General features: G+C 39.3%; 2 protein-coding genes across 2 annotated transcripts; one reads left to right on the forward strand and one right to left on the reverse strand.

Moving 5' to 3' along the window:
- The first annotated feature begins 571 nt into the window (after positions 1 to 571).
- On the forward strand, positions 572 to 2,470 carry LOC311053212 (uncharacterized protein). The gene is made up of 3 exons (XM_084068668.1): positions 572 to 968; positions 1,449 to 1,717; positions 1,958 to 2,470. The coding sequence occupies exons 1-3, from the start codon at positions 724 to 726 to the stop codon at positions 1,984 to 1,986; spliced, it is 543 nt and encodes a 180-aa protein (XP_083924794.1). The 5' UTR covers positions 572 to 723; the 3' UTR covers positions 1,987 to 2,470.
- Positions 2,471 to 7,412: 4,942 nt separating this feature from the next.
- LOC311053282 (acidic mammalian chitinase-like) lies at positions 7,413 to 17,490 on the reverse strand (the record flags this gene model as incomplete). Its single annotated transcript, XM_084068742.1, has 8 exons — positions 7,413 to 7,870; positions 8,612 to 8,744; positions 11,448 to 11,630; positions 12,315 to 12,420; positions 13,995 to 14,119; positions 15,733 to 15,898; positions 16,553 to 16,609; positions 17,273 to 17,490. 8 exons carry the CDS (start codon positions 17,488 to 17,490, stop codon positions 7,413 to 7,415), a joined length of 1,446 nt encoding a protein of 481 aa, XP_083924868.1.
- Between the last annotated feature and the right edge of the window lie 7,768 nt (positions 17,491 to 25,258).

Here is a 25,258-nt window from a genome sequence, read left to right on the forward strand (position 1 = left end):
TGTTTGTGCCATAACAAACTCACATACAAATGCATCGCATTACAGCAATTGTATTTAACTACAGTGCAATATCAATATGTTGTTGGCAATGTAGTCAAATAAGACACTCTGTAATGTGAACAAAACAAAAACAATTCGGCCTTTTTTTCTCCAGCCTTTTTCACTTGCATGCATTGCAAGTGCAGTCTAAAAAAATATATTTGGATCAAACAGCAGTGTAGTCAAATTTAACTAGGTGTGACATTGAAGTAATTCTGCAATTAAAATGTATTCAAATTAGGAATTAGGTTAGGAATACTTACAAAGTCTACTGAAAAATCTGCCCAGGTTAATTTAAAACACTCAGAAATGTGCATAAATAATACATTTGTGACCGCTTACAGTGTTTGGGTACAGAACTTTTTTTTTTTTTTTAGAGAGAGTTTCTGTGCGTATTTTGGGGGTTGAACAACATTCCAACCAGAATTTGCATAGAGTTTCGATTGGCCTGGCTAGTCATTGTTCTCCAGTTTCACGCACCAGAGTACCACCCTTACGTAGCAGCGTGTTTCTGTCAGAGAGTAAACACAACAGCATTCTTCATGGCTAGTACAACTGTTACTATGTACAGAAGTTAATAATGTCGCCGTGGACAATGATCGACCAGCAGAAATGGAGAAGATTAAAAACTTGATTGCAAATGCGAAAAGAGACCCAAATCCAAAGAGAACGTAGAAGGGCTGCATGTTGCATGTTTCGTGCAGTCAACAACTCGATCCAGACATGATTTGGGAGACCAGGACGGACATGGCATCATTGTCGAAGGACCAGAAAGACATGGTTATTTTGGGGATTATAAAGACGCGTATGAATGACTCAGAAGTTACTCAGTCCACCAAGAAAGTGAATAAGAAGCGACTGATCAACAGATCAACGTACATGGTGAATGCCGTCGTGGTGTGCCGCGCTACATTTTGCTTCGTCTATGTGTGAGTTTCAGTTTATTATTATTGTCTTGTTTATATTCAGGGGCTAGTCTCTGAAACCAGTGTGTTTATGATGCCTTTAGAAAGACGGTTAAGAGAAAAAAAAGAGCGAGTGTTTTGGTTTTACACTGTGCTGTTAGCAGCAACATCCGGCCTAGACGGACACGGAAACAGTTAGTGAACGTTATGCATGTGTATGGCGTAAATAGCGGATACAATGGGCGGGCTCTAGACCGGATCCAAACGCTGAACAGTAAATAGAAACCAAGCATACAGCCACGTACAATCAACATCCGGTCTAGACGGACACGGAAACAGTTAGTGAACGTTATGCATGTGTATGGTGTAAATAGCGGATACAATGGGCGGGCTCTAGACCGGATCCAAACGCTGAACAGTAAATACAAATCATGTATCCATGTATTAAATGACGTTGTTAGCTGTTAGTTTGTAACCAAGTGTTTGTGTTGTTGTTTTGTCCAGGATCAGCAACAACCTTCTCCATGCCCTTAAGCAACACTACAAGGAGAATGGTTTAACACCACGCCAGAGAAAGAAAGGCCCAAGGACAAACAAGAAATTCCTGACTACAGAGGACATCAAAAGTGTCCTGACATTCATCACAAACTATGCAGAGATCCATGCCATTTCCCTGCCAGGTCGACACCCTGGTCACAAAGATTACAGTTTAAAGTTGCTGCCAAGTAATGTCACCATAATGTGGCATCTCTACAAAGCTGCTATGGAAGATGGTATGTGATTATTCTTTATTTGTTTTAATAAATAAATTAAAAAGGCACTGAGCTTGTAGATCTGCTATATTTTTAAATATTTTACTTTTTTGAAGTATTTATATAATTTTTGAATATGGATTAAATAGTTTATAGGATGCACCCATGTACACAGCCCATTTTATTCTATTTTGTGAAAATTATGTGTTGTAACAGTGGACAATATTCTTTTTTTAAATGTTTGCTTCTACTCTATTACAGCTTTGATGCAGATAAACCTGGTGTGGTGATGGCCCAAAAAGACCGTGACGCAGAAGTAGTGGAGTTTCAGCTGCTCAAGATACCTGGTGTCTTTCCCCCAGTAGATGGTTTTCCAGTGCAACCCCCACCTGGACTGGACATGGCCCGACAGGAATATCTTTTTAAGGAAATCAGAAAGTTCTGTCGCGATGATGCAAAAGACACCACATGCCCCAAACCAAAGTCCACAGCACCTCAGAAGAAGACTGTCCGAGTATAGCACCATGGTTCACGAACAGCTTTCACCTGGCTGCCGTCAGGCTGCTGAGCTAACTGTGGATTATACCAGGGACAAGTGACTTGACTTTTTGTCTTCTGTATGTGGATTATGCGGTCGACGCACACTGACATTTTGCACATTTTGCACCTTAATTCCATGTACAACGCACCGACTGGTCTTTTTTTGGTGAGTTTTTCTAGCACCTTAACGTCCACGAGTATATCATGCACATGCATTATGCTCACTCTATCTAATCTCAGGTACTATGTGTAAATATGTAGATACTTTGTAAAGCTCTATAGTTGTATAGCTATACCCTCTGACCATCCAGTGTTTTTAGACTGCACAAATGCTGTTTTTTAAGTAATGTGTTTTGTTCTTTCTTGTAGTCATGCACTGTGAAAATAAACAAACTAGTTTTATTCTCTTCTCCCTTTATTATTATTATTATGATTATTTGATGATCTACTGACTTAAAAACATCAAACGTTCTAGATTACTTTATTCTTCTCGTAGGATTTTCTCCTGGTTTATGCCAGCTGCCCTGCCACATAAAAATACATACAAGGTCTCTGTTTCAATTATTGACAGCTGACAGTTGACAGTACAGCAAGTGGGGGAGTGGTTAGGGGCGTGGTTAGGGGTGGAGTTAACACCTATGTCACTCCCATTTTCACACCCATTTTCAGGGCCCCAGAGGTGTTGAAAGTTAAAAATCTTGCCAGGGCATTTTCTTTACTTTGGGGTTTCTGGTTCAACAAGTTTAAAATGATCACATCTTCTTCAAATATTGTCCAATTTCAATGAATGATACATCATATGAAAGCTTACATTCTGTACTTTCATATATATTTTTTTTTTTGCAGGGCGTTGCTGAAAATGAGCACTTGTGCTCAGCTACTACCCTGGGTAAATAAAGAAAAAAAAAAAAAAAGAAAAAATAATATGTAAAAACCTGAAAAATTACCATGGCCCCGTTGTGTCTCAAACCACTGTGAGCGGTCACATTTTAGGAAAGTTGGGCCACGATTGGCCCGCGGGACAGCATTTGGACACGTCTGTTCTATTCAGTGGTCATTGTGTCGACTAAAACTATGACAAAAAATGTTTGCCGACAACCGTTTTTGACTGACGGAAACTAAAGAAAAACGAAATAAAAACTAACCTATGATGACTAAAACTTTTACTGACAACAAATGAAAACTAGAACTAAGACACGGCATTTAATGATTGGCTGCGTGTGGGTGTCACACTCCGAAAAAAAAGCCGATCTACAAGCTCACGTGTTTCAGGCAGTATATAAATCAGGCATTTCGATGCCATCAACGCGTCTAAATCAACTGTAGTCGACGAAAATGTGACTAAAACTACATGGAATGTTATTTCTTATAAGACTTTGACTTAAAGTATGTCAAAATGAACACTGGTTCTAATGAATGAGCAGACCTTAATGTTTACATTTATTTCATTGTGTAAATAATGAATTTATGAAAAGATTGTTTCAGCCCGACAGCAGTGATGTACTGCGAGTCAGTGGTTCTCAACCGTGTCTGCATCAGGGCCCACTTGAAAATCACAAAGGCATTTGCGGCCCACCCATTTGTAAGCGGTCACATGGGTGGACCGCATGCATTTTCAGAGCAATTTTATTTTAATGATCAATCCATTGATTGTGTTCTGGCTTAGATAAATATATACTTTAAAGGAGCATTTCACCCCTGGAAGAAACTGCAATCACTCAATGGTAATAGTATTTGTAGTAGATAACAGTAGCACAATTTAAAATTTGCACCCTATGGCCAGAAAAATAATGAAATCTGTGTGTTTGACTAGGTTTTGACTGGACTGCTTATCTTTCCACTCAAACAGAGAGCGTCTCCTTTCAAACCCCAATGGTTCTAATCAGCCCCCCGCCCACAGGAGTGGCCCAATTCTCTCACAACTTGCTACAAAAATCCCTCATGAAAAACTATATAATCTCCTACCTTTCATTTTCAACCTTAACATGTGTCTCCTTCTCTAATAATCAAAAAGTGCTATATCTTTCATCTCGCAATTTACTTCCGGATGGTTCGTTTTGCACTTTTTTTGCCACATCGGTCACGGGAAAGAAATAAGCGCTGCCGTGGTCTATGGAAACGAGCCCAAAAGTGCACCCAAATAAGACCAAAATCGCTTATACAAACAGTCAGACCTGGCAACGCAGCCTACGCCAATCATGCGTGAGAGATCTACAAGCTATGGGGCAGAGACGCCACCGTATCTTAGCAACAACTACAGCGCTCACTCTCATTGGTCGTGTCACGCTAAGAGCAGTCTCCAGACAATGGCATCGCAGACAGCTTGCTGTTACTGCTGTAGCCATCACAGCCAGTCCCAGCGACGACGGACAGGGCGCTGTGATAGCTGCCATGTCGCTAACGCTAACGTGGTTGTCATGCCTGCAGCGGCTGTGCAATCACTTTGTGAACAATGCACGTTCGTGTGGTGAATGTCAATATTGCTGCTCAGTTAGTCCATTGTAGATGGTGTATGTTTGTGTGTGTCTTCTGGAGAACTATAGCTCCACAGCAACTACAGTAACTCACGTAATGGCAGGACCGCCCCGTGCAATGCATGTTAGGCTGCATTATGGTCATGTAGTAATTTCAGATAATTTCGCTCCGATTACAGCAGTGCTTATCAACCCTTTCACGCCGCCCCCCCCCCCCCCCCCAAATAAACGTACTTGATCTGGGGACCCCCCCATTCTGTTTGACTCCGTTCCACAAGTACATATTGTGAAAATAGCCGATCTACAAGCTCAAAACGCCTCACGTTGAGAGGCTTTGTAAGCTTGTATCGGCTATTTTCTACATGCTTGCCTCTTTCTTACATTCTTTGACAATGTGGCCCATGTTTTCATAGTATAGTTTGTTGACTACTTTTGTTGCAGAAATGCTCATTTCCTTTACTTTCCTTTTTTTATTGTCTCCGCCAGGCCGAAAGGCATGGCGCAAGACTATGTTTCACCCCCTGTCCGTCCGTCTGTGATAGCTATCTCTCACATCGTTGACTTAACAGCCCGATGAGTCAGTGAGAGCTGGATAAACGAGGTAAAATGTGTCAAAAGGAGTCTGTACGGCTGTCGATAAATGAACACATGACGTCGGTGGGAGAGGAGATATTGTGTCTTTTGGACAAACAGCAGCGTCGTGCTGATGTTTGTTGTGTGAAGCAGCTTAATGTCAGAGTGTTTGTGTTGGAGCGCCTCAGTGCGGCTGCAGAGTTCATGTGCAACCTCTTCCAGAGAGAGACAGAGACACTAGAAACTCTGCTGGGGAAAAAAAACACTGCTGGGCATTGACTTTCATATGGACATTGATCTACACACTGCAGGTATATCTGCTACACACACAACATCAAACTACACACTGCAGGTATGATGCAGCGTTTGCATTACAGCCAGCATGCCAGCGTAGTTCCCATATGGTTTCAAGGTGGGCTAAACCATATGGACCCCATGTCAGCAATGTCAGCGGCATCCACTTCAGTCCCAACTGCGATGCCCATGCAGGCTATAAGTAGCTTCTACCTGGCCCTTAGGTGGGCCCCAACTACCCATGTTTATGTGGGACCAAGGCGGGTCCTACCTGGGTTTGCCCATGCAGGCTTTAACTGGGTTCTACCTGGGCCCTAGGTGTACCCTAACCAACCACAGTGCAGTGCCCATCGCTCCAATTGTTGTGACGTCAGGGCTCTCAATACTGCACATTGGTGGAGGAGGAGGGGCCGCAGGGCGACCGCACACATCGCTGAACCAATGGTAGCCCACGGATGTTTCCTCTGGGGATTTACAATCTGCCCCTCTATGCCACATATCATCCGCACTACAGGGTCTTCACTGACCGAGCCACGGCCCCACTGACCCTCATGACGCTACGCCACTTATATGAGTTGCCAAGTGGCCGCGGGCACTACGTGGGCGTGGCCGCGGGCTAGACGCGAGCCCCCGCGTAGCGGGGGCGAGCTTCTAGTTACTACAATGACCATAATGCTTTTGGTGCACTGCCCCTCCTTGTGGCAGGGGAGGTGCGGTGTGGGTGGGATCTCCAACAACAACGTTGAAACAGCTGGGCAGTGTTGCCATGTCTGCTTATTATAAGCGGCTTCTTTCTAAAATGTAGTTGATATTTGGGCTTGTATCCAAATGTTTTGATTGTTGTTTAAACCAGTGGTTCTCAAAGATGTTCATGTATTTTTCCACGGACCCCGATCTGAAATTATATTTTGTGCCAGGAAGCCCCAACCAAATATGTGTTGTTAAACGATTAAAAAATACTCCACATTTTGCACTTTTTTCCCCTCAAGATTTTTTGGAAAATAGCAGATCTACAAGCTCACAATGGGTAACATCGCAACGTGTTGTGAGCTTGTAGATCGGCATTTTTCAAATATATAATATCCCATGTTAAAGTGCTCTTGGCTTAGTTATCTTCTTTTGGGCTTGTTTTCATAGACCTGGTTTCTTATTTCTTTCACAATATCTGGCAACACTGGAAGTCAGTTTGTTTACCATCTCCACGTTGTATTTGGATTCTTTCACGCTTGCGCTTATGAAACACTACACAGGATTATTATTTCATGTCAACATTCAAGTACAACTATCAGAAGATGTAACTCAGGTAAAGTAATGCGTCACTCTTCAAATTTAACAAAAGGTCCGCGAACAAATGCGCAGTTTGGGCTGTTTTCTGTGTTCTGTTGTGTCTAAAATCTCTGGCAGGAGGGGGGTGGGGGGCTGTCCGCTGGCTGCATGACGCGTCGAGACAACATGTAGTGCGGAAAGGAATGATGTAACATCTCGTGACGTAAATAACGTCACGAGATGTTCGAAGATTACTATATATCTCAAAACACAGATCATTCACAAAAATAATAATAATTGAGTCCTAAACTTCATTACCATTGGGTCAGTTTCTTCCAGGGGTGAAATGTCCCTTTAAGTTCCTGTTTATCACAATGAAAACTCATTTTTCCAGGTTTGAAAGAAAATACACAAATAACTCTTTTTTTTTTACTCTTATTTTCCTTTTGTATTATATTGTTTTACATTAATGTTACATTATGGCACTTGCAATATCTTCACGGCCCACCAGTGGGCGCCGGCCCACAGGTTTAGAACCACTGCTGTATCATCGTGTACAACACATTCCATTAAGGCCAGTCACAGCAATTGCAACGTTCATTAAAAACGAGGTAAGCGTGGCATTTCTGCAGGTGGGTGATTCCATTGTAGCAGTTGTAGTAGGAGTTGTTGTCGTCGGCGTTCCTATAGAGGCCATTGGGCCTCCCTACGCAGAAGCCGGTGCGAGGCCAGTCGCAGCATTTGCAGCTGTCTCTGTACACCAGGCCGGCACCGCATGCGTGGAGGTAGGTGAGTCCGTTGTAGCAGTTGTGGTAGGAGTTGGAGTCTTTGGCGTTCGCGTAGAGGCCATTAGCCCTTCCTCTGCAGAAGCCAAGGCCAGGTGACACAGTGGTGGTGGTGGGGGTGGTAGTAGGGGTAGTGGTGGTAGTGGTGGTAATGGGGCCATCAGTGGTGGTGATGGCAGCCGGGTTAGGGATCGTAGTTCTGATTGCCGGAGGAACGATGGTCGTCGGAGGGGCAGAGGAATCTGACACATAGGGATGGGATGGATATGACAATGACATGTCATGATTATTGTGGGAAAAACGTAATGGCGATTAACGATAGTATCACGATAATCAAAATATGCTTCACTCTTTGATTGCCAATGACGAGATTTCCTTTCATATTTTGCAAAGGCTCAGACTGCTAATGACGAGAATGATGAGATTTTGTGTTTTCAGTGGTTTTATGCTAGATGGCGTGATCGCAGAAAAAACAGCCACACTCACTTCCATGTTAATGGGTTTGGAAAATTTGCTTTTTCTCTGCTTTCTGTTGCTTGTTGCAGAAAACAACCCACTTTCACAATATTTTACTTTTACTCCACTACAATTATTTTAAAACTTTAGTTACTAGTTACTTTGTAGATTTAGATTATTATAACAAAACCACTTCAGCCCTATTTAAACTTTGACAATTTGAAAACAGTGAGCTTGTAGATTATTTTCAAAGGATTTTTATACATTCTATACATTTGAAAACGTGTGAAATGGGACCTTCTGCAAAACGAGTACTTTTACTTTTGGTACTTTAAGTACATTTTGATACCAATACTTATGTACTTTTACTCAAGTACATTTTGAATTCTGGACTTTTTCTTACAGATTATTTCTACATTGCAATAGTGATACTTTTACCTAAGTAAAAAAGATGTAGCACTATTATAGTTCCACCACTGAAGATTTCTACCCAACAGTGACAATATGAATGCAGTGGTCTTGTTTACCTGAATCCAGTAGAGACCGCAGGTGGCTGATGAGGGGGTATCTGCCCTGGCCACACATTGCTCCAGTAAAGTCATCCAGGTCGATAGTCCACACTAAGGCTCCTCCAAAACCGTTCTGCTTCAAGTACTTCACCTGTGGACATTTTAATTTATCGTGAGATTGTCCTCCGTCATACACTAGGTCTAGGATGAATTAGCTTTTGTTGAGCTGCACATTCAGTACCACTTAAGTTAAACCCTCTGTACTTGATGAAACGGACCTGAAAAGAGAGCATTTGGTACGCTCGTATTTCACTCAAATCAAAATCACAAATCAATTGAAATCAATTAAAATCAATTAAAATCAATTAAAATCAATTAAAATCAATTCGAATCAATTCAAATCAAAAAAGCAGATCTACAAGCTCACAACGCATTGCGTTGCAACACGTTGTGAGATCTGCTATTTTTGGCGTTTTCCCAGAATAGGGATGCTGGGAGTTAAAGTTAATGTTTTAAGCATTATTTGTATTATCTAACTATCGTCAATCACAATTATTTTTTTGCCACTATAATTTATTCCCCAAAATGTAAAGAACATAGTGACTAAGTGTTTGCTTTTGGTCTGAAATGAGGTTGCGTATACAGGATTTGAACATGCTATTTCAACAATTCAAACACATTTCTACAAAACCAGTATATCCAGTCATTATGGGTATAAACAAGAAGTTGAAGGGTACATTTAGGTCCGATAATGACGTACCGTGCATGTTGAAATCCTGTATATTGTACATGATTTGAGTCCATTTCAAAAGCACACTTTTATTCATCACTTTTTCACATTTTGGAAAAAACTCAATATCACATGAATGTGCCCAGACTTATCAGGTGCCCACTCTTCCTGTATCCATTTTGACTCTGAGAGCAATTATGATCAAATTCAGTCATTGAATTTGATGTGTAACATATATAGCTGGTATCATCATCACAGCTATCAACTAATGATACAAGCAGAAGTGTTATACTTAAAATAAACACTAAAGAGTTTTAGATACATTTTAGTTATTTTATTCATCTTCGCTTATGTTTACATTTTGCCAACTTCAATCTCTGATGGAAACACAGCAATAGGCAGAAAGAAAGGACGTATATGTTAAGCAATACACTTTTATGTCTCAAAATGCAGAAACAGTTCATGGTGTCACAATATTTGAGATGTACTCATAGTAGTTATTTGTGTGGTATTAATTTGGTAAGAATGAACACATCCATGATATTGAGATATTTTTAAATGTAAGATTAAATCGTAAAGCTGCTGTGTATTACCTTGTTTGCAAAACTCTGTTTGTTATCAAATCCCAGCCATTCTTTGCCTTTGGTGGCATAAGGCACTATTTGCTCATCAATCCAGTGGACAGCGGCCCCTTGGAGGAAGCTACAAATCTGTTGGAAGAATGAAAAATGTATATATGTATTGAATCCAATCCAAAAGACTTGACATTATTGACCATATATGAAGCCATAGAAAGAGCAAAATTGTTCCCATATCGTTCCTGTCTTGTATCTCCATGTTTTCAAGTTGTTGTTTCCCCTCGTAAAATATCCTACTACAAAAGTAGCAAACATAGCAGATCTACAAGCCCACAACGTGTGACCGCATTGTGAGCTTTTAGATCTACTGTACCATGTCCGCTACTTTGAAAACAAGTGAAAGTGGTTACATGTCTGTGGGTTTATATCGAACCAATAAAAAGCATGAACCCATTCAATCTGGGAACAGGTCTCTGTCATTTTAGATTTATTTGGCTATTTTTTTATTTTTTTATCTTGAACATTTGTGCAAATCTTTCAATATATATTTTTTTAAAGCAAACATTTGTAACTCAAATCTTTGCTTCTGGGGGTCCCTGGAAGTGTTCACAGATTTTCAGAAATAGCAGATCTACAAGCTCATAGCGCGGCACTCTGAGCTTGTAGATCTGCTATTTTTGAATAGCTAAATTAATCTAAAATGACAGAGATACGTTCCCGGATTGAAAGGGTTAACTAGAGCTTGTGACTAAATAATAACTACATTGGATCCATTGGGACACAGGTTCTTTTTTTCCTGTTTCCTAAAAGGTTACAGTTTTGTTCAAGGTTCCCACCCAACAGCAACAATATTAACCCATTAAGACCGGGAATGGAACCCATCTGTGTCATTTTAGGATGTCTTTGGCTATTCAAAAATAGCAGATATACAAGGTGCCGCGCTACGAGCTTGTATATACAGTATCTGCTATTTTTGAGAAAAAGTCGTGAAAATGTGTGCAAATCTTTGAATATATATATAGGTTTTAGACATGTTTAACTAAAATCTTTGAATATAGCTTATATATACATGTTTAACTCAAATCTTTGAAAATAGGTTATATATACATGTTTAACTCAAATCTTTGCTTCTGGGGGTCCCTGGAACAAAACTATTTTCAGATGGGGGTCCGCGGCCAAATACCTAATGTTGGGAGGTGCTTGACATGAAAAAAAAAGTTTGAGCACCACTGATATTATAGCAACATACGTTTGTTTTTTTGTTTTTTCCAAAAACTGTTAGGATTCAGAAGACATGTGTAGAATCCCCCAGAAGCAAATATTTGCGTTACAAATGTTTATTTTAAAAAACATATTATATTCAAAGATTTGCACAAATTTTCACAATGAAAAATAAATAAATAGCAGATCTACAAGCTCATAGCGCGCCACTCGGTGGCGCGCTATGAGCTTGTATATCTGCTATTTTTTAATAGCCAAAGAAATATTAAAATGACACACAGATGTGTTCCCGGTCATAAAGGTTTAAGCTTCAACATTCACTCACCTCATAGTAAGACAGGAACCCAGCCTCTCCTGTATAGCGTCCAGCAGAGCCAGCGCCGCTGGCTGCCGAGCCCACGGCGCCACCTGCTGACCACGTTTGGAACGTGCGTCCGTATGTAGCAAAGCCAAGCAGGAGTTTCTCAGCAGGAGCTCCTTGATCTCTCCAGTAATTCATGGCAAAGTCCTGGTGGCAAAAACACACAATATTCAATCAGCTGTCACGTGGATCAGCGATTCTCACCATTTTAACGTCGAGGTACCCCCCAGTTTGATATTCATTATTACACCAGGGGTCTTCAAAGTTTTTTAGGCCAAGGTCTCCTTAGCTGAGGGAGAGATGAAGCAGGGACCCCCCACGTCATATTGTATAAAATTGTGTTGCAGATTAAACCTTATGGTTTCATTATGGTACCTTATGGTAGACGAGACAAATATTGTACTTTTACTCCACAACATTTTAATGAAAACTTTAGTTTCTAGTTACTTTGTAGGTTTTGATTATTATTACAAAACATACATTAACCACTTCAGCCTTTGAAAATAGCCGATCTACAAGCTCACAATGCGTTGCGATGCGACGCATTGTGAGCTTGTAGATCGGCTATTTTTCAAAAGATGTGTGTACATTTTATACATTTATAACGGGTGAAATGGGACATTCTGCACAATGAGCACAATTACTTGTGGTTCTTCAAGTACATTTGGATACCAATACTTTTGTTTTTTTACTCAAGTAAATTTAGAATTCCGGATTTTTTGAGTATTTCTACATTGCAGCATTGATACTTTTACTTAAGTAAACAATTAGAATACTTTTTCCACGACTGCATACTGGTAATAAAGTGTGAGTTGTGATATTTCTACTCACCACATTATTAGTATCTTGTGAAGAAGTGAGAGGGCTGTTGTGTCCGGTGGTTTTCTCCCATGCTCCGTGGAAGTCATACGTCATGACATTAATAAAGTCCAGGGACCTGTTACACACACATACAATAACACACAGTTATGGACAGTGGTGTAAAGTAACTAAGTACATTCAATTACAGTACTTAAGTGCAATTTTGAGGTATTTCTTTACTTTACTATGTACTACTTTAGTATTTCCAGTTTTCAGTACTTTTACTTCTACTCCACTACATCTCAGAGGCAACTATTGTACTTTTACTCCACTACAATTATTTTGAAAACTTTAGTTACTAGTTACTTTGTAGATTTTGATTATTACTACACACCATACATTAACAACTTCAGCCTTATACACATTTCGGCAATTTGAAAATAGCAGATCTACAAGCTCACAATGCGTCGCAATGTGGCACATTGTGAGCTTGTAGATCTGCTATTTTCAAAAGATTTGTATACATTTTATACATTTCAAAACTTGTGAAATGGGACATTCTGCATAATGACTTTCTACTTTTGGTGCTTTAAGTACATTTTGATACCAATACTTTTATACTTTTACTCAAGTAAATGTTTAATTTCTGACTTTTACTTGTGACAGAGTATTTCTACATTGCATTATTGATACTTTTACTAAAGTAAAACCTTTTCCACCACTGGTTATGGATGTCAAGTAAAATGTTGCAATGTTGGAATGAGAAGTTTGTTAGAAAACGTGGCAAAACTTTGATATAATCCATTATAAACATAATTATAATGCATTATAATCTCCTCCTAACACTATATATAATTATAGTTATAAGAACTCATAAATACTCATAAGGCTGTGTGACATGAATCATAACACATTTCATCATGACTTAAAGGGATTCTAGGCAACTTCAGAGATCAAAAAAAGAAAAAAACTGTTGTCAAACACCGCCCCTCCACTCAAAACATAAATAGTTGGGAAAATACAGATTTCAGAAAGAGGACTGTGTTTCAATGCAGGAAAACACCCCAGCATAATTATATAGTGGCTGATAGAGGGGAAAGAATGCTGAGAATATATATATATAAATATTTTTAAATTTAGGCTTAAAGTTACCTAGAATCCCTCTAAGCAAAGATTGCTGATCTACAAGCTCACAACACGTCATGTGATGTGTGTTTTTCCCCTCTACACCAAACCTCTTTGCTGAAAATACTGACAGGTTGTGAGCTTGTAGATCGGCTATTTTCGTTATGTTCCCAAAAGAATAGGGACGCTAAAATTCAAGTTGCTCATTTAAAAAAAAAAAAAATCTAAAAAAATTGGCAGCCCACCTCTAATAACTCTTAGGACACCTAATGGTCCCGGACCGCCTGTTGAAGGCCCCTGTTATTATAATTTCTTGGCCTTTTCTGCCTTCATGTATAGTTTGTAGATGGACCCGAAACCTGTGGTGCGCTGTGAGGCTACTTATGAGCCTAGGTGCCTCGAACGCAAGGCCAGCGGTCAGGGCCGAAGACCCACGTTCTAAACCATTATGAGTATTTATTTATCACAATTATAACTATAATTATACAGTGTTATAAGCAGATTAAAATTCATTGTAAGTACGTTTTTAATGCATTATATAAAGCTGCTGCATAGTAAGTGTTAGTGAAAAGGCTTTGAACTCACCTGGCGATCTGAGCGACCTCATAACCGGCGTCAATGGTTGCCTTCCCAGCAGCCACTGCAGCTGTGAGCAGCAGTCTGGGCCTGCTGTTCAGATTCCCTTCCTCCTCGAAGGCAGAGCGTAACTCCTACATCCAAACACACAATAATGCAGTGGTTCTCAAAACCTTTTCATGTCAAAGACCCCCAAATTGACACTTATTAACCCGCGGACCCCCATTTGAAAAGATATGCCTCAGGGACCCCCATAAGAGAAGATATTTACGGCTCTAGCAGTGATTCTCAACCATTTTAATTTCAAGGACCCCCAGTTTGACATGCATTAGGCTACGGACCCCCATTTAATGACATTTCTATCTCTGGGACCCCATTTATATTGTAAAATCTATGTTAATTTAACTCTGAGAGTGTACAATTGGAACCAAATGGACCCGTTAGGGTCCATTTGGTTGTATACACTCTCAGAGTTACAGACCATTTGGTTCCTAAGTATCCATAAGTATCCTAAGTATCCATTATTTAGCGAGGGACCCCCTGGAACTCCCTCAAGGACCCCTGGACTCCACTTTGAGAACCAATGCTATAATCAGTCATAATGATAATAGTATATAGTGCAGTGGTGCTCAAAACTCATTGATTTCAGGGACCCAGTGTTAATTGTGTTGACTAAAACTATGACGAAAAATGTCCGTCGACTACCTTTTTTTCACTGACGGAAACTATATAAAAACCTAGGCTATGATGACTAAAACTATGACTAAATATACTGACAATTTCATCAGCAAATAAAAACTAGACTACAATGTTATGGAGGGACAAGTGGAGGAGAGATTCAGTAGAACTAAGACAAGTCATTTCATGTTTGGTTGCGCTCGGGTGTCGCGGCTCAAAAATAGTAGATCTACAAGCTCACAAAACGCCTGTGGTGCGTTGTGAGCTTGTAGATCGGCTATATTCGGCATGCAACTAAGTATAAACTGAGGCATTACAACGCTATCACGGACCTCCAAAATACATTTAGTCGAATCAACTGTAGATTTAGTTGACTAAAATCGTATGATATTTAGTCGACTAAAACTAGACTCAAACTAAAACATTTCAGATGACAAAAATATGACTAAAACTAAATGGAATTGTATTCAAAAGACTATGACTGAAACTAAATCAAAATTTGTTGTCAAAATTAACACTGCAGGGACCCCCATAAGTCTGAAAGAGTGCAAACGGAACCAAATGGACCCGTACGGGTCCATTTGGTTCCGTTTGCACTCTCTCAGAGTTTACGCGCCATGTAAGGGTCCATTTGGAACTCCCTCCAGGGAACCTGAGGGTCCCTGGACCAGACTTTGAGAACCACTTCAATATAACAAGGATGTTGTGCTAACAGTAACAACAGATAGAGTAGCATTGTTGTGTCGCGGATGAAACAGAAAAAAAAAAAGAAATCACCAAAAATAATCTAAAACGTTTTCAGGAAATAAATCCATGAATGGTTAAAAACAAACCAAAAAAAAAACTTAAGAAATATTGAAAATAGCAGATTTACAAGCTCACCAGGTCACACTGATATGTTGTGAGTTTGCAAATAGTCTATTTTCACTTTTAAATAGCTCACAACACGTTGCTATACGACGCGTTGTGAGCTTGTAGATCGGCTATTTTCACAGGTTTGGGACTCCAGGGAGACATAACATTTCTCAAACCAAAAGGTTTGGGAATCAGACAGTGATATATAACAGACCTGGCAGAGCAGTGTGAACCTGTGTTTGTCCACCGGGGGGCTCCCTCTCGCCCCTGGATACTCCCAGTCCAGGTCCAGTCCATCAAAGCCATGCTGTCTCAACAGCTCAATGGCTGATGTGATGAAGGTCTGCCGGCTGGCAGCCGATGACACCATTTTGCTGAATCTGCACGACACAACACCACATCTCAACTGTTTATGGTTTTATTGATAGACAGCTAAATGGTGTTTATCCACCAGCCTCAGGACTAGTGCCAGTGGTGGAAAAAGTACTCACATTCTTTACTTAAGTAAAAGTATCTATACTGCAATGACATGCTCTGTTACAAGTCAAAGTCCAGCATTCAAAATTTACTTGAGTAAAAGTACAAAAGTATTGGTATCAAAATGTACTTAACGTACCAAGAGTAGAAAGTAATCATTATGCAGAATGCCCAATTTCACAAGTTTTCAAATGTATAAAATGTTTCTTTTGAAAATAGCAGATCTACAAGCTCACAATGCGTCGCATCGCGACGCATTGTGAGCTTGTAGATCGGCTATTTTCAAATGGCCGCAATGTAGGCCTATATAGGACTGAAGCGGATAATTTATGTTTTGTAATAATGATCAAAATCTACAAAGTAACTAGTAACTGAAGTTTTCAAATAAATGTAGTGGAGTAAACGTATGATATTTGCCTCTGAGATGTAGTGGAGCAGACATAAAAGTACTGAAAATTAGAAATACTCCAGTAAAGTAAAAATACTTCAAATGCCTCAAGTACAGTACTTGAGTAAATGTACTTAGTTACTTTACACCACGGCTTTGGTGAACTCACTGTGTAGATCCAAAGTTCCAGCCGCCAACAGCCAGTAGAGTTTTCAGCCCAGGGTTGCTGCAAAGTAGACATGGACATGTTTAATGAATGACACATAACGTATACTACTAACCCTAACCCTAACTATAAGCCATTATTAAACATTTAAACCCCATATAATGTGTTGACCACAGATCCGTTGTCTAATCGCCTGTTGTGTGATGTGTGATGTATGTCAGTGGTTCTTTTTTCTCATGTCAAGGACCCCCAGATCAATATGTGCTTGACCACGGACCCCCTCCCCCCACCTGAACATGTTTTGTACCAGGGACTCCCATACAAGATCTGTGTTGTTAAATGTTTAAAAAAAAGATTAAACATTTAACATTAAACAAAAAAATGGGGAAAAAAAGCAGATCTACAAGCTCAGAGGGAGAACAACACAGGCCTTGAATTGGATTTAAACCCACAGTCTTTCATTTATACTGTATGTAAATACATAGACATAAAGTGAGCTTGTATATCGGCTATATTTCATATATATATATATATATATATATATATATATATATATATATATATATATATATATATATATATATATATATATATATATATATATATATATATATATGCACGTGCGCGCACGTGCACACACACACACACACACACACACACACACACACACACACACACACACACACACACACGTATGTATATATAGAAAAGGACACGACTCACCTCTGCTTGAGTCCATTGAAGTCCTTGTAGAGAACCTCATCGTTCCACTCATAGGTGTCCAGCTGGTTGTTCTGGTTGACGATGGAGAAGGCGTAGATCAGATGGGAGCACAGGTTGGGGTCAATGTCAGCAGGCAGGTATCTGCCAACACCTGGTCTGTACTGGGCCCAGTTAGTGAAGTAGCACAGCAGTGGTTTGGTGGAAGACACTGTCAACATGAATGCATACATGAATGAATGAATGAATCATTGAATGAATAAATGAACAAACAAACACACACATGCATGTATTAATTAATTAATGAATGAATGAATGAATGCATGAATGAATGAATGAATGAATGAATCATTGAGTAATTGAATGATTGCCTGCATGGAAGAATAAACTGAATGAATGAATGCATGAATGAATGAATGAATTGATACATGAATTAATAAATAACTAAATAACTAAATAACTAAATAACTGAATAACTAATTGTTGTGTTTTTGTTTTGTTTTTTGTAACTGAATGTCCTACTTCATCGTGAAAATAGCCAATCTACAAGCTCATCGCGACACGTTGTGGGCTTGTAGATCGTCTATTTTAATTGTTTTGCTTTTATATAATAATGCAAAAGGATCGGTTTAGGACATAAACGGTTTCCACCTGACAGTGACGATTTATTTGCTTACGTACAGTACTGTAAGTGTTAAATAGCTCTTTATTGTGATAGTAATCATTGCTATAGAGTGTTTGTTCAGTAGTCTCTTCAACTCTTTAGTAAACAGAAACCGGTCGGGATAACAATTGTATCCAATCAGGGGAGAGAATAGTGCAGGGCTGGAAATGAGCACGTATGATCAGTATACAACCCTGGGTAATACAAATAAAAATCATACAGTATACGGAATAAGTGAAATTGGAAGTGATTAAACACAGGAGTGAGCAGATAAAATGGAACTGGAACACTAATGATAGTGTGATAAAGCTGATAAATGGGTACTCTCTCCTGTTTGGATGAAATTGACAACCCACCTGAACATGTATTTACTGTTTATTAAAGAGCTGGAGAGATGGGGAGACCCCTGTTACTGAACAAATACTCTATAGCAATGAGTACTGTCAGATTATACTGTAACCTTTTAATTAAAAACAAAAAAAAACGTAAAATATCACTTACAGCATTATTATTACCTTTCAATTCTTATGGATTTAAATGGAATGAATAAACAGATACATACCCTCTTGAAGACATAATAAAAGGGTTAGACCTGAAAGCAGAAAATACATTTGAGTAACTGCACTACATTATACTGTTAAATGAACGTTAGATTTAATTGAACTAACAATGACTTCAACAATGATTTCAACCTACCAGCCACGATGGTTAGTGAAGCCATGGTTTATTACAGCAGGACGTATCCTTTATAGTGGCCTGAAATGATGAAAGGTGTTTATGATTCATGGAGGTTTCCAATGTTGCCAATGATAGTGTTGCCAGTGTTGCCAATGATACTAATTAAGGCTCTGTTCCATTTAGTGTGGCATAGTGGTTGTCTTATTTTCAAGGACCCCATAACTCTGAGAGTGTACACACCCACCATAGGGGGCCATTTTGGAACCAAAATGGAGTGTTTCTAGTGAGCCAACATGCACAATATCAGCAGCCTGACCAGAATGGAACAGAGCCTTCATTAGTATCATTGGTAACACCTGTGAAAGAAGTAAGAAGTAACAATGGCTGCTCTACATAGAGCCTATTGGCACTGGGTGTAAAAAATGGGGTTACAAAATCGTGGGATAAAAATGAAGATACAAAAAAAAGTTCTCAACCTGTGGGCCATGACCCCCAAGGTCATGGCCCAAAACACAACACAAAAGAAAACATAAAAACAAGTAAAGAGATAAAATAAAAAAGAGCATTACTGGCATTAAAAGTAATCATCAAACTATACTATACAAACTAGTCAAACATTTGCCAAATTGTCAAATAATATAAGAATACCGTAGTAATCATACTGTACTACAGTATCACACAAAAGTATCAACAACATCCAATCTACAAGCTCGAAACGCGGCGCGAAGTGACGCGTTTTGAGCTTGTCGATCAGATATTCCTTCCAATTTGTTTTATTTGAATCCTGAAAAGTAACAGTTTAGGTCAACCCAACAGAGACGATAACTACAATCTAAAATGACACACACTTTCCCGGTTTTAAGGGGTTAAATAAAAGGAGCCATGACGTACCTGTTTCTCAGTGAGGGACTGGAGACGTACTCTGTGAGACAACTGTGTTGGTTTATATACTGTAGGAGGATGCATTCCAGCTAAGGCCATAGTGTGTGTGTGTGTGTGTGTGTGTGTGTGTGTGTGTGTGTGTGTGTGTGTGTGTGTGTGTGTGTGTGTGTGTGTGTGTGTGTGTGTGTGTGTGTGTGTGTGTGTGTGTGTGTGTATGTGTGTGTGTGTGTTTGGTATTAGGTGGCGGACAGTGCAGGAGTGTCCCACGCAGAGATACAGACCAGCCTTTGTAATCTCATGTGGGTCATAGGTGTTTGGTTATGTAAATAACGCCTCTGTCTTGTACAGTGACTCCCAACATGTTGTTGTTGTTGCAGCCCCCCCCCCCCCCAAACAAGGAGACACAGATATTAAAGGTAGTTAAGGTTACATTCACTAAATCATGGCATATGTCTTCATAATACAATAAGCATGTCACTCAGTACTATGGCTATAAGTAACAGCGTCTCTGCCGTATGTGGCGGCTGCCAATTATAGCAGAGAGACAGCACAATACTTTGCCAGCCTTTTTGCCTCCTTTTTTTGGGCATCCCAAGTTGTTGAGACACGCACGCACGCACGCACGCTCAGGCATTAGTAACCACCAATTGCAGACAAGCTTGTGGGTCAGTTATTTTCACCAGGTGATCCATTTGCAACGAATATGGACCAGACCACCATTCTATGACCACCACGACATAGAATCCAGAATATGGATGCTAGGTTTCATGTGGCTCTTACAATCGGATGTTACATGATTCTAACTCCCCACACAAGTCCTTGAAACTGAATATGAGCTTTTTCCCTTTTTATTTTGTGCAAAACTAGCGATCCCACCCACTGTGTTGCTGATAGACAGACCCTCTCTGTTCATGCTGAAACCTCAACACCCATTGTTTAGTTTAGGTGTTATTTTTCAATGCATATATATACTGTAGCTGTAATTGTTTAAGTCAATCTAAACACTTAAACCCTATACTAGTTGGCTCTATATCTGGTTCTCTACCGGGTCGCATTGCGACGCGTTGTGACCTAGTACATGGCTCTTCAACAGGGGGTCCAGGACTAGGGGTCCTCAGAGCTCTACAGGGGGGCCGGAACATCTTTTTGTGATAGGAACTTTTTTATTTATTCATTCATTTATTTTTATTATTTTATTATTATTTTACATTAAACAATTGAACCCTAGCATCCCTGGGGCGGATAATTGCCAAAAATAGCAGATCTACAAGCTTGTAGATCTGCTATTTTCACCAAAGAGGTTTGACCTGCAAGTCGCGGCTATCGGTGGTCTGATGAAGTAGAATGTTTTATTGTCCATTTACTCAAGTACTATACTTAAGTAATATTTTGAGGCATTTTTACTTTACTGGAGTATTTCCAGTTTTCAATACTTTTACTTCTACTCCACTACGTCTGAGAGGCAAATATTGTACTTTTACTCCACAACAATTATTTGAAATTTTTAGTTACTATTTACTTTGCAGATATAAATGATTACATTATAAAACATACATTAACCACTTTAGCCCTATTTTATACATAGGATATTTGAAAATAGCCGATCTACAAGCTCACAACACGTCGTGATGCGACACGTTTGTAGATCTGCTATTTTCAAAATTGTGATGCCAATACTTTTGTACTTTTACTCAAGTACATTTTTTATTCCATACTTTTACTTGTAACAGAGTATTTCTACATTGCAGTATTGATACTTTTTCTTGAGTATAAAATGTGAGTACTTGTTCCACCACTGATGATGTGTGGCTGAAGTAGAGTGAATGTGTTAAGATGTGTGGTGTAATCTCTTGGGACAATGACAGTGTGTGGTTTGGTGTCGTCTGCATGCTGAGAGCAACGGTGACACCCAGTGTCCCTGCCTTCTTAACACGTAGACAGGTTGACACTTTAACATGTTAAGTTAACATCAGTGGCTCCCAAACTGTGTGTCGGGACCCCCAGAGGAGCCAAATGATTTTGGGGGGCTGCCAGATGATTAGCTTAATGTGCCACATTGTTTTCTGCCTCAACAGTAAACAAACCAACATACAGTGTAAGTGTAGCCAGGATATCTGCACATTTATAAAGTTACAATTTAATGACTTTTAAGACTTTAAGACAAATTGGCCAAATTGGCAAATATTACGTAAGAAAGAGGCAAACATTGTCAAACTAGCACATCTACAGTACAAGCGGTGCGAGGCGTTGTGAGTTTGTAGATCGGCTTTTGTCACAGTATTTATCTGTGGAACCGAGTCTAAAAGTAAATGCTTACAAGTGCTTGTCAGGGTGGGGGGTCCCCACTCAGTTCAAATATGATTATTTTGGGGGGCCGCGGCCTGAAAAGTTTGGGAACCCTTGGATAAACCGGACACTCAACTCAATGAGATCCTCATACAACAGGTTAAAGATATCAGGTAGAAATATATTTATTGTAGGGTATAACATTAAAAGTGACGTTTAGTTAAAACAAAACGTTTTTTGTTGAAAAGTTAATGTATATTCTGATAGTAATCATTGCTATAGTGTTTGTTCAGTAACAAGGGTCTAAACAGGGCGGTAAACAGAACCATTTTTTTTCAGGTGGGATACCAATTTGATCCAATCAGGAGAGGGACAGAGTGCTGGCTGAGCACACCATCTGCACAGCTTCTTCCAGAAATGGGGTCATTCAGCCTTTACCTATGGAGAGCTGTATATATTTGGTGGCGACAACTGGGACCAGACTCAAAGACCTCAAAGGCGTTCAAAACAAAACTGCAGACCCTCAAAACAAACTGGTCATGTTACTACTAGGCCTTACACCCAGAAGAACTCACCTAACCCCTGCTCATTATGCTAGGGTGGGATGGCTCAGGGTAGAGGTCAGAGTACACAGGACCTTAATGGAAACAAGCCCTGAAGGCTTATCTGGGTTATCCTTTTTAGCATTCTTTTGTATAAATCTGTGCCACCGTGCCTTGTTTTTGCAAACTGTTAATAAAGTATTCAATCAATCAATCAAAAAGACCTTCAATAATCTGTGGAAATTCAATCCAGAGACCTTCTCCTGGAAGCAGGTTGAGCCCTAGGGGAAAGGAGGCCCAGGTCCAATGTAGCCTATTGCTGTTGCATGGTGGGAGATCGTATCACCCTCTTGGTATAAGTGAAAACACGCAATGACCTGTACATTTTACAGACTTAAAGGGATAGTTCACCCCAAAAAAAACATGTTTTTTCTATCGATTAGTCACCCCATCGAGACTTGAATTCATGGATTTTTTTGTTTGTTTTCGTCGCATTCCTAGCCAATAATCTGATGACCAGCGGACCAGTAGGGAACGGATTCATTAACCACAGATGTCTTGAGCACAGTTCATAATGCTCTTCTGTATTTTACAATGGAACCTTTTGATGATCAATAACGAGGTAGAGTCTGACGTTCCAATATAATAACTGTAGCTGTTGTTTAACAGTAAATAATAATACATCCCTGGCCTATTTAATGGACAGACATTTTTTTTTTCTCCCTGGGAAGTAGGCTAATAATAATATTCTAACAGTCCAGTGTAATGTAAAATCTGATATTCAGTGAGATGTTTCACAAATTTTAAAATAAAAATAATAATCAGCAGAAATGTTTAAGGTAGGGTAAGTGATATGTTTTGGTTAAAACAAAAAGTATTTTGTTAAAAGGTTAAAGCACTATATATATATCTAGTAATCATTGCTATAGAGTGTTTGTTCAGTAACAGGAGTCTCCCTGTCTCTCCAGCTCTTTAATAAACAGAAAATACATTTTTTGGTAGGTGACAGTATTTCAGCCAATCAGAAGAGAGTACCCATTTATCAGCTTAATTTTTATAGTGTCCCAGTTCCCATTGGGTCTGCTCATTTCTTAGTGTCATCACTTCCAATTTCACTTGTTTAATCTGTATCCTGATTGAGTTCTCTATCCTTATTGGATAAAATTGGAAATTAAACTGAAACTGAAAAGAAAATGCATTTTCTGTTTTATAAAGAGCTGGAGAGACATGGAGACTCCTTTTACTGAACAAACACTCTATAGCAATGAGTACTATCAGAATTTAGAGCTATTTAACACTTATTTTAACCAAAGAAAATCACTTACCCTACCTTTAAATGTTAAATGTTAAATGTGTGTGTGTGTGTGTGTGTGTGTGTGTGTGTGTGTGTGTGTGCGTGCGTGCGTGCGTGCGTGTGGTGGGGGGTGGTAATTAAGGGACCTGGATTGTTTGTTTGCGTGACACTCTTGTATGACCAAAGTAGGACATTAAAGCTTCACTATGTCACTTTCCTCTTCTACCCGGGATTTGAACCCAGGTCTCCTGTGCAAGTGCTGACATTTTTTACAATTGCGCTAATAGAGCCGGCCTGCTTGCTCAGGGGATAAATTGAATCTTGACCATCAGGTCAAAATTCGTGTCAAACCAGAAACAGGATGGTGTCAAAGGTCAAGTCTCACCTACTGTTGACACAGGATCTAAATGTCTCAATAGAAGAGCAGGGAGACAAAATACAACCACCCCAATTGTATAAGTTATATTGCATTAACATACTCTACCATACAGACTGGACAACATTTAATGTATTCATAAAAGTGACATAGGGCCGCTTTAATTTATGAAAAAAAACTAAACAAATATCATAAAAAAAGAGATACAAGGTTTCCGTCCGACAGCAACGCTATCAAACATTATAATGATGAACAGAGGACAGCATTCATGAGCTGAAGGTGGCTGCATGAGGCAGGCTACAGTGATGCCTCTATGTACCTTTAGATTGTGTCAAAGGTCATGTCTCACACAGATTCTGACACAAATGTTGACCTGATGGCAGGACACAAGGCATTCAGCACACCAATTGTTTACAAAAGTGAATGCTCTCGGGGACATGGGTGGGTGTATTGGGCTGTGTTTTCATTGATTGTAATATTATTCCTTCACTATGTGTAGTAAGTATAATAGCATTAAAGCTGAATTATTAATTTTAGTGCTACATAATTCTATTGACAGAAAGAAACCTTGGAGTCCCAGTATTTTCCAATTCACTCTGTAGCCAAACATGGCAGTTGATCTCATAATCTGCACCAAATGCATTTCCTCTTTGGGTGAATGTGTCCACTTCCATGTATTAAAAAAGCAATGCATTAATATAGATTACTATTTGATCGACACTTCCTACCGGACTTTTGCGAGTTGACTTGTTGAGCTCGACGCACATGGCATAATAGTTTTGTTTGTTTTAAAGCAATTTATTCTGACAGTAATCATGGCTATCTAAGTGTTTTGTCAGTAACAGGGGTCTCTGTTTAATAAACAGAAAATAAATGTTCAGGTGAGTTGCCTATTTCATCCAATCACGAGAGAGTACCCATGTACTGTATCAGCTTCGATTTTGCACCGTTCCGGTTCCAAATTAGTCTGCTCATTTCTTTGTGTCATCACTTCAAATTTCACCTGTTTATCCTGTATCCTGTGTGAGTTCTCTCTCCTGTTTGGATCAAATTGGTATCCCCACCTGAAAATGCATTTTCTGTTTATTAAAGAGCTGGAGAGACAGCAAGACTATCAGAACATAGAGCTATTTAATACTTATTTTAACAAAAAGAAAAGTATATATATATATATATATATATATATATATATATATATATATATATATATATATATATATATATATATATATATATATATATATATATATATATATATATATCTCAA

The sequence above is a fragment of the Gymnoscopelus microlampas genome (assembly GCF_963454915.1).
Source record: "Gymnoscopelus microlampas genome assembly, chromosome: 10".
In the NCBI taxonomy this organism is placed as follows: Eukaryota; Metazoa; Chordata; class Actinopteri; order Myctophiformes; family Myctophidae; genus Gymnoscopelus; species Gymnoscopelus microlampas.

What these genes read in the sequence shown, in the direction of transcription:
- LOC311053212 (XM_084068668.1), top strand. Translation starts at nt 724, where the DNA reads ATGTTGCATGTTTCGTGCAGTCAACAACTCGATCCAGACATGATTTGG. An exon ending in ACATTTTGCTTCGTCTATGT is followed by an intron (nt 969 to 1,448) that starts GTGAGTTTCAGT and finishes TGTTTTGTCCAG; the next exon opens with GATCAGCAACAACCTTCTCC. An exon ending in CAAAGCTGCTATGGAAGATG is followed by an intron (nt 1,718 to 1,957) that starts GTATGTGATTAT and finishes ACTCTATTACAG; the next exon opens with CTTTGATGCAGATAAACCTG.